Source organism: Pavona decussata, unplaced genomic scaffold (assembly GCF_977016875.1).
Source record: "Pavona decussata unplaced genomic scaffold, jaPavDecu1.1 SCAFFOLD_21, whole genome shotgun sequence".
NCBI lineage: Eukaryota > Metazoa > Cnidaria > Anthozoa > Scleractinia > Agariciidae > Pavona > Pavona decussata.
The window spans coordinates 644,514-661,344 of NW_028145444.1; the positions used below are offsets into that span (position 1 = coordinate 644,514).

Consider the following 16,831-nt stretch of genomic DNA (forward strand, 5'->3'; position numbering starts at 1 on the left):
CCTTTGCATTACTAGTTTGGATGCTCTACCACTGAGCTACAGGAGACTCATGGGAGCTAAGGCATTAAACTTGGTCATGTGACAAACATGTTATTGGTCTTTTGTCAGTTAAGCAGTGGTGTTGTTGGCTGTGAAGGCTTTAAAAACCGTTGCCGACAACCGCCTGCACCTCACAAACGACTTATTGGTGACAACAACTAAACAAACAAACAAACAACAGGAAAACCGACTAATTTAACAAACAATAGAACAATGGCCATTTGACTAACAAAAGAAGGATCAAAACGCACCACTTTTTACTGTCTAAATGTCACAGAGACATTTATACTGACCACGCACTGAAGTTCCACAATATACTTGATTCTGACTATGACTTCCGTTCAGGTTGTCCAAACGTCAGTCTTTGTCACCTCAAACAGTCCTTTTCAGGACTACACTCACCTGGATGATCATATATACGTTCTTATGGCAATAGCCGTGTTGGCAGACACTGATCTAGCATGTTGACGCGCCCAATAAGGGCTATTGTTTGCGTGGAGTAAAATGGTGAATATGTAATTCCCTCGTAAAATGACCAAAAAAGCCATTGCAGGCGAATACACCCTTCTGATAATTAGCTCTGTGGAATATACGCTCATGGGATTCCAAGGTTAGCTGCATGTTTGACATTGACTTTGACATTTATTTGCCTTTTTTCCCAATATATTGACAATTTATCAATAGTTCAATGTATGGCGAGGTGACCTCTAGAAACCAACAGTCTTAGGCAATCTTGGGCTGTTATATTATTGGTAATCCCAAACCAGTCTATTTTTAAAGTAAAATTCCTTCCAACAAAACGTGGCTCCAAATTCTAGTAGCTACAGCTCTCGACAAAATATGCCCTGGACTTCTTTTCGGAAATGGCATCCTCTTACTCGCTGGGGTGTCGCGCTCAAGCAAATGCTGGAAATTGACTAAAAACGTTTCAGCTAGCTAATACTGAAACTCCCTGAATCGAGCACCGGAGTTTTATAACAAATGGCTGTTTACATTGCTCTTTTGCGACAAGCAGTGAACTGATCGCCATCCCTCACATCACCTTATCTACTCTGCTCTGTCTCACAAAGATAATGAATAACAAATTCACCCCGCGAAGATCCCTTGTCTCAGATGTAACGCATTATACAGATATATTGAGGCAAAAAAAAAAGATGATAATAACTGCGTCACTTTCAATCAGAAATATTTTAAAGTCGGTAAGACGATTATGGAAAGAAGCTGTTTTCGGCTGAGGCAAAGGACAATTTTGCTAAGACTTTGGTGTGATAATATTCCAAAAAAATAATAAATAAATAAACGGAAAAGGAAGTGCACGAGGACCCTAATGCTGATCTTGTGAAAAAGATGTTACTCTCTAACTTTAAAGGCCTGACTAAACTAGGAAACATTGTTGCGGAAACATTGTTTCTTGTTATGTTTTCGGGGTGGCTAAATTAGCGGGAAGCAAACAAAATGTTTTGCTGCCCCGGTGGCTAAACGAAGAAACATTCAAAAGGTCACGCATGCGCACAATAATAAACTGACTTAATGAGCAGTCCTGGAAACTAGTCAACATTGCTTTCATCGTGGCTAAACTGGGAAACATATGTTTCGGAAGCAAAATTTGTGTCCGGGAAGCAAAAACATTTTCTTGTTTCCGAGCAGAAAAATTTGTTTCCGCAACATGTGTTTCCGGTGCGGCTAAACTGGGAAACATTTGCCTCCACAACAATGTTTCCTAGTTTAGCCAGGCCTTAACAAACTACATCACATGTATTGTGTTACTTGACAGGATGATGAGAAAAATATCAGAGAATGTCAGATTGATTTAAAAATAGTATAATGAGCTTTAAAGCTTTTCAGTTGAAGATTGCAGTAAAAGGCCAAACACACGCTAGACTCTCGACAGAGACTCGAGCTGAGGCATGCCTTTAATTGTTCTCAAGTAAAATGGTTACAGTTCACGTATTTACTATATAAAGCGACGTTAAACATCTCTGAGACAAACCAGTTCACTCGTCTGAAGAAAGTTTAAGCAACGCCGGCAACGTCTGCCACCTTGTTTCCACTGCTGCTCCCTGCCAAACAGTTATTAGACCGGCAGTGGTGCACCTTGCACCGCCGCAGTGGGTTAATTGGGTTTGTCGGCTTGTTGCATAGACTTGTTAAGGTGTCAAGTATCAATTCAGTTGAACAATAACGGAAATATACGCTGCTGTCTCCATTTGAATGCTTGTAAAAAAGGCAGAGTGTCTGGTCTCCAGTGCAAGTCATTTCCTCCGCCTTTCTGTTGCAGTCACCTTCGCTTTCTCTACTGTAGCATTTTGGACATTTTAAAGGTTCTCCTAAGAGAGAAGGAAAAAATTGCATGAGGGTTTTACCATATGTTGACCAGAAAATTTAAGAAAATTAAGCAAGTAAACAGTGGACGACAACAACAACGTTTATTTCTACTGTAAATTCAATATAATGTTAATTTATAAATACAGACTGTAACTGGACACCCAAAAAAACTACAAAGCTAAGCTACGGTTGAACACGAATTATTTGCATGCTAATTAGATCATCCCATGATTCCATCAGGTCGCACCTTGCGCGGGACGACGTTTATTCAATCGAGTCAGTGTTAAAGCAAGACAATAAACAAGGTACTCATAGGTAAACAACGAAGCAAACAATAATTAGCAAGTAAAAAGGAAAGAAGTAAACAATCACCTTCGTACGCGAAAGCCAATAAAAGGACGAAAACGGCATACTTCATCATTCTTGTTTGGTTAAAAAGCAACAGCTGCCTCAGAGTGTCCCGGGAAGATCGAGTAAAGATCTGTCGATTAACAGAGAAGAATGGGTAGACGTTTTTAGAGCAGTCAACTCTGTATAATTCGGTGAATCCTATTTCACATCATACCTTCAAAAGTTGCACGACATCAAGGATCTTTTTTTGGATAAAACTGGTGAGCAGCACGTCTGCGAACTCTTACAGTTGTAAAACGATTTATTTTCTCCTACGCGTTTCGAGTTTTAGGCCGATAACTAACGGCCCAATTTGGAACCGCTGTTATTACATACCGCAACATTTTAGGCCAATAACTAACGGCCTTATTTAGAACCGCTGTTATTACATACCGCAACATTTTAGGCCAATAACTAACGGCCTAATTAAGAACCGCTGTTATTACATACCGCAACATTTTTGGCCAATAACTAACGGCCGAATTTGGAACTGCTGCTATCACTTACTGTAATATTTTAGGCCAATAATTAACAGCTGAATTTGGAACCGCCGCTATTACATACTGCAACATTTTAGGCCAATAATTACTGGCTTATTTGACGTCGATAAATTAATAGTTATTACATACACTCTGTCTTTTTTATAAGAACCTTTTTTTATAAGAACGTTGAGGCTGAGATTAACCGAAATTTTAAGAACGTATTAAGAACGTTCCTCAGGCTGTGAATCGATTAAGAACGTTTTTATTTTTCTAATCTGTATTTAAAATCAAGGTAACAAATGTAAATTAACCAAAATTCTTAAGGGCATGTTTTGTATTACATTAACAATGGTGACACACATCTCGGTTTGTCATAATCAGCAGTTCTAGATACCTTATCTCAGCAGGCAATGCACTTTGACGGGTTTCCTGATCACGTCCACATTGATTTACTGAAATACATGTAGCGTATACCATGTTATTTTTAAAGAACATCTTAAGAACGTTTTCAGCCTCAAATCACAAAAAAGACACCGTTATGACGACATCATAATGGGATTTTATGTCAAGGCATTTCATAATGGTTTGCAGGCCAAGGCGGCAGGGTCCAAGCTTATCTTATTTCCAGCCAATCAGAATTTAGGGCGTTCCAGACTATATCATTCTTAGGGGCGCTTTTCCATGTGCTCGCCCCCTTTCGATCGCTCACCATCACGTCGTTCACATCGCTGGGTTGAACCAATTTTCAGCATCTTCATAAGAACGTTCAGCCTCAGCTCCAAAATTAGACGTTCTTATAAAAAAAACAGAGTGTACTGCGACATTTTGGGCCAATGACTACTGGCTTATTCATCGTCGGTAAATTAATAGTTATTATATACTGCACCATTTTAGGCCGATAACTGCGGGCTTAATTTTGGGTCGGTATATTAACTATATACTAAAACACCGACGTAAGTTAGTCGCTTAAAATGTTACAGTATATAGACTGTATTAACCGCATATTATGTCATAATACGTATCCGTTTCCTCAGCGGTCTGCATGTCGTCGAACTGAAAAACAATTGGATGAAGCGTTTGCAAACAGTAAGCCTCTAGTTCTGAGAAAAAGTATTGCTCGATTTCACTTCTTTCAGCCCCAATGTCTACATTATTCCAATTTTTTAGGCAGCGCTAGCTAATGTTTTGAGCTGAGTGACCTACGCCGATTGTGCGTACGATGATCGATGATGTTTGTCAAGCGATCGATAAATAACGCTTAATTTCAGCTTTGAAGGTAAACACGAGGCCCCGATGATTACTGTTCTCCAAGGTAGCTTTCCCTAGACTAGACCAGTCCATGCAAATGATAAAACAAATGGTAATCAAACGGTGGTTTTCCCAGAAAACAAACCGCCAGCAATAACATCGATCAATTGTTGAGAAAATTTTCTTCATGTTTTAGTTCTTACATTTCAAAGTTTTTTTCTAGGCACGTTGTTTCATTTGCTCGACTAAGTTGTTGATTGTTCAAACAGCCATTTGTCTTTTTTAACAGTTTTACTCAGTGGATTATTACTTATAACAAAAAAAAGTTATACGACCCACCTTGATGTGGAAAAACTTTATCCTTTGGATAGCGGCTAGATGACACTATCAGTATCCAAGCTTCTAACAACCGAAATGATGCGAGTCGAGGAATTTTGTCCTCTGGATAGCGATTTATCCGATAGATAAGAGATAACTATTCGCTCTTTGAACAACTTTGGCTTGATTTGAAGTGCTGCAAACAGAGTGCTGAGTGCTTCGTAGGTTCCCTTCCTCGTTTTGTCTTCACGAAGTCCACCCATATTTAGCGTCGTTTCTTCGCTTCAGGGCACAAATCGCCAAAGAAAGGAATCGTATGAACGGAAATACCATTCACAGTATATCCACAGGCTAGTTTTGTTACAGTTACAAGTTACAACACATCTATTTCGCGGTCTCTGGCATTTTGGACCTTTAAAATAACTCCGCTTTCACACTTAATTTCCGCTTCGAGTGTCAAACAGTGCTTCCCTGGTTGACGTCACAGACCACAACTAGAACCATTCTCCTCAATTCACGGCCATGAACCAAAATGGCGGCAATTTTACGAACTTTCGAAAATCGAGAAAAAGTCCAATGGCTGAAATTTATTCTCCAAAATGATCCAAAAGAAAAAGAGTTTTATTTCTATTAAAAAAAAAAAAATAGGGGTTAGGGGCACTTTAAATGATAAAATCTTTGGTCTTACTAATATTGCTCAACCACCTCAACGCGTAGTTGGTTCGCTTGTCTTGATCTCAACAAGAACATCATGTTTCCGGCCCAAAAATATCCGGCTTTCAGAATCAGAAAATACATGTCAAGGATTACAGCACGACGGTCCGAATCACTCACCCTGCTCAGTCCGCAATAAACACTTTATATATAACTGTTACGACAAAGGTTGTCCAAAAAAGCAAGAATTTTGGACAACCTTTGTCGAAACAGCTGTGTCCACTATCAGGGAAACAACGTTACGACACAAATTTCTCCTGAAAGATTGAAAGACGGTGAGTTCAAAGAAGTTTAAATTTTTTTTCTCCTTATCGCGCATAAAAGTTTGCTCTTTTTAACTCGTGAATGCGCGCATGCGCAATGAACGAGTTATAGCGATAGCTGGCTTTTGACTTGGTCGGTCGATCAGTCGGTTTTGTCGTTAACTTTCGGGCGTGCGCAGTGAGTGAGTTTCAAATTCAATTAGTGGGAAAAACACGCGAACATTTATTGTTCACGGCGCATCAGGAAATTCTTATTCAATATGTAGAGAATAATTTGACGATCATTTAGTGCAAGAATGGAGATTTTTCGTTCAAGCTGAGCAAAGTTACAAGTTTTTTCAGTTTTTCAGAAAGTCCGGGGTCGTAAACTCAATTAGTGAAAAAAAAAAACTGGAAAATTTTTTTTCACGACGCGTCAGAATTCTCTCATTCATTCTGTAGAGAATAATTTGACAATCATTTCAGTGTAAGAATGGAGATTTTTCGTTGAATCTGAGCAAAGTTATAGGTTTTTTTCTTTTTTTTCTACAAAGTGCGGTTTCTTTTAAGAATTAAAAATAATTTAATTTAGAAATAATTTAATTAAAAATAATTTAATTTGTCAGTTTTCACGCGAAAGCGGAACGTGCCATGTCACGCATCATTGACGTCGTAAACAAAATTATGCAAATTTCTGGTGAAATGAACACTTTAAGATCTTGTCAGCTTTCATAGAGGTTTCACAGGGGGAAAATGTTTCATTTTCGAAATTTACAACTGGTAATTTATGGGAAAGCAAAAGGACGCGGTCGATAAATAGTTCTTATTTAGCAAGAGCTTGTCATAGTTCATTATTTTTACTTGAGGATTGCGTGGACTGAACTCCAAAGGAAAAATTTCACGCATTTATGTCGGGCGTGAAATGTGATGCGATACTTTGTTGAACATATTTCCCTTTGTGAGATCGGCTTGCCCTACAATAATTTTGTAATTTTAATTCCCAAAAAAACTTCACTTGCCCATCGGGCAAGTGATGGTTAGAATCCACTAGCCCGATCGCGAAATCCAGTAGCCCCGGACTATCGGGGACTCGAATTTGCATGACGTAGCTGCACATGGCGTGCTCCCATGAACTTTGAATAAAAAAAACACGTGATTTTTTTTAATCGGCGCATCAGAATAATCGGCTTATTCAATCTGTACAGAATAATTTGACAATCATTTTAATAGTACAAGAATGGTCATTTTTCGTTACATAATCGGGCAAAGATATAATTTCTTTTAGCTTTTGAGGAAGTTTCCGTAGCCGTCTAAATTTCAATTACTATGTGTCATCTGCATTCACGAGTTGGCTCACAGGAGCCTTTGATTATGAAAGCTTCAAAACTGGTTTGGTGTTAAAGGTTTTCCCCACCTCGTAGGTCCATGAATGCCTCTTTTCACTCTGTCCGTTTGCTCAAGCTTTTTATTAGATAGCAAGAAATTTGACATTTCCGTCACGTTCTAGAGACGTTCGTTTAAGCCTTTAGCGATAATCCATTAGTTGGGATAATCAGTTTGTTCCAACTACATCAGCCTGGGTCGATCAATTTGAAACTTTAACACCGATAAAGACGCGATAAACTAACCACGCCACGAAAAATGCTGAGTAGAGTAAATTCCGAGCATGCATGTGCAAAGGAGCACGCCTAAACCGCAATAGAATACTGCTGGACACGCAAAAGCCCGGGGACCTGAACCAGCTGACCCAAACAGTAATGCAACAAACGCCCAAATGCTAATGTGCCACCAGTGCCCAAACTATAGACTGAAACTCCCTGAATCCAGCACCGGAGTTTTATAACAAATGGCTGTTTGCACAAACTCCTTTGCGACAAGTCGCCATCCCTCGCATCAACTTATCTAAACTGCTCCTTTTCGCAAAGATCGCAAAGATAATTAACGAATAACAAATTCACCCCGGGAAGATCAATTGTCTCAGATATAACGCATTATTTAGATGTATTGAGGCAAAAGAAAAAATTTAATAATTGCGTCACTTTCAATTAGAAATATGTTAAAGTCGGTAAGACGATTACGGAAAGAAGCTGTTTTCGGCTGAGGAAAAGGACAATTTTGCTTAGACTTTGGTGTGATAATATTGCAAAAAAATAAAATAAAATACATAAACGGAAAAGGAAAGGGCACGAGGACCCTAACGCTGATCTTGTGAAAAAGATGTTGCTCTCTAACTTTAACATACTACATCACATGTATTGTGTTACTTAACAGGATGATGAGAAAAATATCAGAGAATGTCAGATTGATTTAAAAATAGTATAATAAGCTTTAAAGCTTTTCAGTTGAAGATTGCAGTAAAAGGCCAAACACACGCTAGACTCTCGACAGACTCGAGCTGAAGCATGCCTTTAATTTTTCACAAGTAAAATGGTTACAGTTCACGTATTTATTCTATAAAGCGACGTTTAACATCTCTTAATCCAAACCGGTTCACTCGTCTGAAGAAGGTTTAAGCAATGCCGGCAACGTCTGCCACCTTGTTTCCACTGCTGCTCCCTGCCAAACAGTTATTAGACCGGCAGTGGTGCACCTTGCACCGCTGCGGTGGGTTAAGTGGGTTTGTCGGCTTGTTGCATAGACTTGTTAAGGTGTCAAGTATCAATTCAGTTGAACAATAACGGAAATATACGCTGCTGTCTCCTTTTGAATGCTTGTAAAAAAGGCAGAGTGTCTGGTCTTCACTGCAAGTCATTTCCTCCGCCTTTCTGTTGCAGTCACCTTCGCTTACTCTACTGAAGCATTTTGGACATTTCAAAGCTTCTCCTAAGAGAGAAGGAAAAAATTGCATGAGGGTTTTACCATATGTTGACCAGAAAATTTAAGAAAATTAAGCAAGTAAACAGTGGAAGGAGTTAGGACGACAACAACAACGTTTATGTCTACTGTAAATTCAATGAAGGAATAATTACATATAATGTAAATTTATAAATACAGACTGTAACTGGACACCCAAAAAAACTACAAAGCTAAGCTACAGTTGAAACACGAATGATGGGCATGCTAATTAGATCATCCCATGATTCCATCAGGTCGCACCTTGCGCGGGACGACGTTTCTTCAATCGAGTCAGTGTTAAAGCAATAGACAAAGTACTCATAGGTAAACAACGAAGCAAACAATAATTAGCAAGTAAAAAGGAAAAAAGTAAACAATCACCTTCGTACGCAAAAGCCAATAAAAGGACGAAAACGGCATGCTTCATCATTCTTGAAATCTGAAGTGAAATGAAAACGAGATATGATTTGCGTTTAAGGCGGGGTTCGGGTAAACTCAAATTGACCTGGAGAAGTTAAAGACGTTTGTATTTGGTTAAAAAGCAACAGCTGCCTCAGAGTGTCCCGGGAAGATCGGGTAAAGATCTGTCGATTAACAGAGAAGAATGGGTAGACGTTTTCAGAGCAGTCAACTCTGTATAATGCGGTGAATCCTATTTCACATCATACCTTCAAAAGTTGCACGACAACAAGGATCTTCGTAGACCAAGTTGTTGACTGGTTTAAGACAAGAAGTAATATATCAAACACGAGACACAGTGTATCATCACACATCAAACACCGAGAAGAGAGTTGAAAATACGACGCGCAGCTGCGAAGTATTTTTGACGAACTTCGAAGATTTTGATATTGTGATGAAACACTTTGACGCGTGTTTGATATAACTTCCCAAACAAAACTGATTTTCAAGGGGAAATCAAGGATGCAAAAACGAGGAGTTTTTCATCAGATATCCAAGCACGTCACAGTGCATAATTTCCTTTGTCTTTGGCTTGTGAATTATTAATGATTTGAGAAATGTACTTTTCTCAATCCGAATATAAAATCTTTAAAAAGATTCGATTGACCATCTACAACCTCCTTTTCATGAAATATTACTTGTATTCTAGTAAATAAAAGTTCAGTAGACTTCTTATGTCGGAATTTACGAGCAAAATTTATCGAATATATAATGTACACTCTACAAACCTCTAGTCATTAAAGTTATTAAACTGTTATAGTACTTAACATCTATAAAACTGCTATGAAGCTAACTTTTATAAATTAATTAAAGGGGAAGTATCATGGGGTTTTTGATATCTTTTGTTAAAAATGATTAAATAAGACCTTCAATCATCTGCCAAATAATTCTAGAATGACGAGAGGAACGAAATCAACTCAATTCTTGAAAGAAACAACTTGTGATCTGTTTTAGCACATTTCGGAAACAAAAATGCGAGAACTTGAAAAACATTAGCCTAATATTTTTCAAGTTTCAATCGAAAACGGCATACCCTGTCTCTGGCTAGGGCACTAATCGACAGTTTTATTGTACTGGGGTGATAATTTTTAACAAACTTGACAATTATTTTGTTGTTTCTGCTAACAGTCAAACATTTTTGGGTTTTGAAATGACAGCAAATTTTCGTGATACTTCCCCTTTAACTTTAACTTTTGCTGTGTAATTAATTTTTGAAATATTTCTGCTATGTAATTTGTTTTGTAGTTGTTTTGCAATTTCTATTCCTTTTTTCGGTTAGATAAATAAAGCACTAAAGAAGTAAAAAATGCATCATAATTAACTGCGCAGGTTAAGAAGTTACTCTTCGAATTCTCACTGTAACACGAATACTAAAATAATACAGGCAGGTTATGGTCGCAAAAGGTGGTTTGCATAGCCGCCATGTTGGCGGACAAAAGGAAAGAAAATTTGTTCACAGTGACATAGTTTACATAAAAATGGCAGTTAATGGCGCCCAGAGAAGAAAAGCATTATTGTTCCCGTCCGCCAACATGGTCGCCATGACGTCACATGCAAACAATCAATTGGAGGATTGCATGTGACGTCATGGCGGCCATGTTGGGGGTATGCCCAATAAGATTTTTCTCCTCTAGGAGTTAACTCCATTTTTATGCAAACTATGTGAGCAAATTTATTTTTTATTTGTCCACCATAATGGCGGCAATGCAATCCACCTAAAGACAGTTCCTTTGGGTTAGATCTGAAAATATGACACTAAACTAATTACAATGAAAACTTCGACATGTTTCCATTCTAAGTTCTGAACAAAGATTTTGTCAAGTGGAGTCGAATTGTCTATAGCGCTGTTTCTTCGAACCGTGGGATATCACATCTTTGTTGGAGCATTCATCCAAAAGTAATAATAGCTATTAACGTTAACCTCTCAGAATAAATTAGACCGCCTATAAAGCAGAGAATTGTTCAAAGAATACCGGTCTATTAATTTATTCTATCCAGATTTATTCAGATTGCAAACATCCGCTTTGCGCTGCAGAATTCAATTTTAACTATTTAGGCAACTGGACACTTTTCCGTCATAGTACAAGCATATCGTCGAAACAGTTTGCTAGGAAATTAAATTTGGTGAATAAATTGAGATTTTTCCTGAAAAGAAGTTAATTAAAATATAAAAAGCTTTAATTATAGCACATCATATGTTTCAATTCTCGATGAGCGCTTTCTTCGGTGAATGCAGATTTTCCATTACTTCTTGCATTGGAAATCAGTTTCATCACGTCTCGCATTTCCACCTGATTAAAAATTGAAGGTCGATAATTTCCTTTTGAAATCAATTTCAAAGACAGTGTGATTACGTCCATAGCCAACGAAAGAGCAAATTAACTAGGCACATACCCTTTTCTCTTGACAGCTTCTGGAATACGGTCCGCGAATATTTGTTTTCCAGCATTTTTTCATGGCGTGTAATGCAAAGGTCAACGTCTCAACATTTCCCCCTCTCAAAAAAAAAATACTGACAAAACAGAAAACAAAAAGTGTGCCTTATTTCCTGATGAACACGCCGCTTGTTCTTTGAAGGAAATTGCTCAATTATTCGGAACATTTGAAAATCAACAGCACCATATTCACAGCACGAGCCATCAAAACGCTTTTGGCAAAATTAAAATTATTTCTGTAATTAAAATCCTTTTACTTTTCATCCACAAATTTCGCAAGCCTATTGCAATTTTTTTCATAAGTTCGCGGCTTATTTGCTTTCAAATTTAACAACCTTGTTTCCAAAAACGTAACATATTGTACTTTAATCAATCTGTTGTTGAAACATTTCGTGAAAAATGAAATGGTTTTATCTCGTTTCCATTTTTATAATTTAAAAGACAACTTGGCAAAATTTTCGAATGCTTTACAGAACTAATGAAATATCGTTAAACTTTGTTCGTCCTATCATCTGAAGCCGCTAATAGGAAAGGCAAACATTGCCATGCCTTTTTGCAAATATCACACCTTTAAACTTTTCAATGTTTAGAAAGGATTTTGGCAGTAACTAGCCGTATCCTTTTAAGAAAAGGAAACGCAGGCCATTTAACACAAAGAAGCCGGATTTCTTCTCACAAAAGCCTGAGTTGGCAGTTTCATAATGGATGTCGAATGTTTCTGTTTACACTATTAATGTTACACAATTTTTTTCTTGCTTGTTGTGAAATTTTGGTATCAGATCGGTAAAGCAAAGTACGGAGTTAAAAAGCGGTATGAGTGTACCTTGCCGGTGTGTCGACAATGGATCGGTCTATCATGGGAACTTGTTCAAAATATTGCAGCTGCCTTCTTGTTCAGTTCCAGGCAGAACCAATACACAAAAACCGACCAACTTTGACAGCGATTCCTGGCTCTTAAGATATCAGTATATTCGCTACTGCTCAACATATCCTCAGCGTGTGTTTTTAAATAAGCACGAAAACTCAATTGTGGAGATGCTTCATTTGATTGACTTCATTAAACATCTAGAATTATTTCCAGAGAGAAGAGCTCTTGCATGCGTTTGGGAATTAACACAAAACTAGGGCCAACGCAGTTTGACTTTAAAAATTTAGAAAAACCTATTTGTTTTGTACCATGCTGAAAAAATTGCTAATCTTCCTCCTCATCACATTAAAGTTAAATTAGACGCAAAAAGGACGCATTTCATACTGTCCCATCGAGACACACGTTCTATTTAATTTGGTGATGTGAATGTGGAATGGTCACGCTTGGAAACGGTTTTACCCTGTACAGTAAAATGCAACTCCGCGAACAGAAGTTTCGGTCACGCATGCGAAAAAGTTTAGTTCAACTTAAGAGAAAATATCTTCGCACCCACCGAGATGTTATATTTTTCAGAACGGTGACTAAAACATTCATACTAATGACCAGCGAGCCTCGAAAAAACACAATTTGACGCAACCGCAAAGATTAATCGAAAAATACCATGGGACAAATCTAGGTATGTTTAAAATTTTGCGCTGGCTAGTAAGATGCCCGCTTCTTGAACATACCTGGGATAGTGTTAATCGTGTTCTCAAGAGAGCTGATGACGATCTTCACTTATTTTTCGTGAACTAAACAGGATAGTGACTATAACGCGTATATAAAGGATGCGTTCGACTTTAAAAAGCACGCTTTCTATTGGTCAAAAGAAAAACGAACTGGCACCTCATCTCATCTCAGTACAATTGGCTTCAGGGTATTATTCCATTTATTTGTCCGCGTTTGAAAGCTGTCAATCATATACAATACCTGTATTATTCCATCCCACTACAAACAGAACACTCCTGTAGATAAATTTCCTGTTTCTTTTCTGCTGTCGGCCACTAAACGATTTTTGGAGAGTTTTTGGAGCAGACTGTTTACCGCAGTACTGAATGTGACAGTTTAATATTAAAGTTTGAACTCATAAAACACAACAAGGACGAAAAGTGTGAAATTTAGATTTTGCATTGACATATAATTGACGGCTGGCGGCATAAAAACGGCACAGTGATAAAATTCTTTTGTGCCCGATAACTTAGAAAGTAAAATATATGGAATCGGTTTCCGCAGCTGTTAATTTTTGATGTAAAGAGCGCACGTAGCAGGTGGTGATATTCAATATTGTATTCACCGTGGAACTGATATAACATAGGACATAAAAAATAATCTTTGAACTAGACTCCTAACTTATCTTATGATTAAAATCAATTTTGCGTTTCCCAAAAATGTTGACAATACCACAGGATTTGAGATTGGCAAATCCTTTTTGATTTAGTGTGCGAGTGATATCTTCGAATTTCAGTTAAGATTATTTCACACACAAGGCGAAGGGAAAAAGCTTCAGTGAAATATACTCAACTGCGCCCAATATTTTGCTGAAAATACAAAGTTAATTTCTTATTAACCTTTTCATAACCGCTTAATTTGTTCAGCCTTCGTTGTAAGGTTTGTTTTGATGAACGAGATGCTTGTACAGCATATCCCATATTTGTTTCGCTCTGGGGATTTAAAGTTTGCCATTGTGAAGATATCCCAAGCACGTTTGTAGGTCTTAATCTGGAGCAGATCGAGCAAATTTTATCGGGTTTTATTGTGGTTTTTTATCACTTTAATTTAATGTAAAGTCGTGAGGGAAAACATAATCGAGTGATATTAAAATTCTAAGCCTTTTCAAATGTTCATTCAGCTTTTGATTACTGCACCGGAGATACTTTAAACATGGTTATGAGCTCCAATATGCCTCAGTTGAATTTAGATAAGGGGGTTTGTTTCGAAAAAAAAAAAAATCTGCGGTGCGGCTTCGGTGGGGAGTAGAAACGAATGTTTGGTTTATCAACAGAGTTGATAACTAAAGGTAAATTGGCCACCGTAAAGAGATTCGAGTGCTGACGTTTCGAGCGTTGGCCCTTCGTCAGACGAAAAGCTACTCGAAAAGTCAGCCAGTTTGCCTTTAGTTATCAACTCTGTTGATAAACCAGGCATCAGCTGAATTTGTACGAGAATACTGACAAAGATATTTTGGGACTTAGCACGAAAATATCAGCTTAGTGTAATAGACCATTCTACAGTTTCGGGTGATACTGAAAAAAAAAATCCTACACCTACAGAATTCGGCCGCCAACAAGTTATGATTTTTAATTAAGTCTGACGGCAGATGTGTAGAGGGTCCCGTATTGTCATGGGATTGGTGGATGGTTTCTTTTACTAACTTGTCCCTACCCCGATTCATGCCGGGTCCGAAAAAAGCTTGATAAGTACTGTATGTGGAAGGTGTTTAATTTGCGGGAGATTCTTGGGCCGTCTTGTTTGCTATTTTATCGCTAAAGTTTTGTTTTAGATAGGTTTTCTAGTGCAATTTTGTTAGCATATTTTTTGTACCCTTTCCTTGGGGTCCGGTACCACTGCATTAGACGGGGAATAGGTTTCCAGATTTTTTTGGCCACTTCTAAAGGGTGATTAATTAGTGGGTTTTCGTATCTGGTATGACACAATTCTTAGCTTTTGAACCAATGGATGTATATTTTATTTTTCGAGTGGAATTTGTAATGATTCAGTTAACTTATGACATTAGGTTACATTCTTCAGATGGCTGGCTCACTCATCTTAAATAAACTATTCAAGTTGAATGTCCCGTGTTACTGAAATCAGATTCTACCGTTTTGTTTAGCGTACGATCACTTCAAACTTCGTAAGGCTGAAAAACTAACCCCTTTTATTTCAGCGGGGCAAATAAGTGCGGAAAAAACCAGCTCGTAAATTGTGAAAATAAGATTTCGTTCCCTAAACTTGTTTTAGACAATTTAAATTTTCAGATCAAAGTTTAGCTTAAACAAATTTGCCTTTTAAAAGGCCACTGCCGTGAGCCCTTGGCTTAACTATGCGTTTTCCTCAACGGAAATAGTCACCCACTTTTCAAATATGGAGTAGTTAAAACGAAATGTGCTTGTAGTCAGGTTGACCTTTCCAAATCAAATCATGTCTTTCTTATATATATATATATTATTTTTGCACCTGGCAAAGTTGCATCAACTTAAACTTAAAACTGTTTCCCAAGTGTCGGTTTGCTTTTTTTTCTACTTTCACTTTGAGTAAAATACCGTAAATCTGATCGAAAGCAAGGTAAGACCTTGTGCCACGTACATTCAGTTCTCGTTTAACGAATGCAAACTTTTTCTACGTACTTAATTATCAAGCTTTTATCGAACCAGCATGACTCGCGAGTACGTACGAACACGTTCGTAAACAAGTGTCCGCCAACCCCCGAACACCCACGTCAGCCATGTTCCCAGCTCTTAATTGAGTCGCTAGTGAATGATTTTCAATCTCATGATTTCAATCCCTTATTTTTTATCATTTGCATTATCATGAAAGTTTTCCCATTTTCCGCCCGCAAACCAATTGTATTTAGTGGAACGACCTGAATGATAAAATCTTTGGTCTTATTAATATTGCTCAACCACCTCAACGCGTAGTTGGTTCGTTTGTCTTGATCTCGACAAAAACATCATGTTTCCGGCCCAAAAATATCCGGCTTTCAGAATCAGAAACTACATGTCAAGGATTACAGCACGTCCAGATCACTCACCCTGCTCAGTTTTGGACAACCTTTGCCAAAACAGCTGTATCCACTATCAGGGAAACAACGTCACGAGACAAATTTATCCTGAAACTGAGATTAAAAGACGATGACTTCAAACAAGTTTATACCTTTTCTCTCCCTATCACGCAAAAAAAATTTGCTCTTTTTATGAAAGCTTCAAAATTGCCGGTTTGGTGTTAAAGGTTTTCCCCACTCATAGTCCATGAATGCCCCTTTTCACTCTGTCCGTTTGCTCAAGCTTTTTATTAGATGGCAAGAAATTTGACATTTTCGTCACGTTCTAGAGACGTTCGTTTAAGCCTTTAGGGTGAAAATTCGTCTATATCAACCCATGCACTCAAACCTTATCAAATCTTATTAAAAGTACCTTATATATCATCAGAGGCAGTATGTTAGTACTTATGATATCATCTAAATTACATTGCCGGAAAAGAAAGGTTCAACAATAAAACACTTTAAGTTTATCCCTCTCTTTACATTTCCAACAAAATACGCCGAGCTGTGTTAGAAGCGCTGTTTTTCACTTCCCAATGTTTTTGTGCCCACAACAACCAGACACCTTAAGGCTGTTCGAAGTAGCGCACGTACCTCAGTAGAACGTGCTTGAATAACGTTAACCGGAATTATACATATCAGTAGTTTATTTGTAAAAATACGACATCCGAGTTACAAAA

At 37.8% G+C, this 16,831-nt stretch overlaps 1 protein-coding gene and 1 long non-coding RNA gene across 2 annotated transcripts; both read right to left on the reverse strand.

Moving 5' to 3' along the window:
- Window positions 1–1,934: 1,934 nt before the first annotated feature.
- On the reverse strand, window positions 1,935–2,821 carry LOC146486073 (uncharacterized). The gene is made up of 2 exons (XR_014859318.1): window positions 2,737–2,821; window positions 1,935–2,366 (listed from the first exon to the last, which is right to left on the reverse strand). It is a non-coding gene; the product is annotated as an uncharacterized LOC146486073 (long non-coding RNA).
- A 5,327-nt stretch (window positions 2,822–8,148) lies between these two features.
- On the reverse strand, window positions 8,149–13,206 carry LOC146486074 (uncharacterized). Its single transcript, XM_085098487.1, has 3 exons — window positions 13,084–13,206; window positions 8,975–9,032; window positions 8,149–8,581 (listed from the first exon to the last, which is right to left on the reverse strand). The coding sequence occupies exons 2-3, from the start codon at window positions 9,021–9,023 to the stop codon at window positions 8,268–8,270; spliced, it is 363 nt and encodes a 120-aa protein (XP_084954613.1). The 5' UTR covers window positions 9,024–9,032; window positions 13,084–13,206; the 3' UTR covers window positions 8,149–8,267.
- Between the last annotated feature and the right edge of the window lie 3,625 nt (window positions 13,207–16,831).

Coding starts and splice junctions, on each gene's coding strand:
- LOC146486074 (XM_085098487.1), bottom strand. CDS start 9,023: ATGATGAAGCATGCCGTTTTCGTCCTTTTATTGGCTTTTGCGTACGAA. Junction 8,582..8,974: donor ATTGGCTTTTGCGTACGAAG/GTGATTGTTTAC, acceptor CTTCTCTCTTAG/GAGAAGCTTTGAAATGTCCA.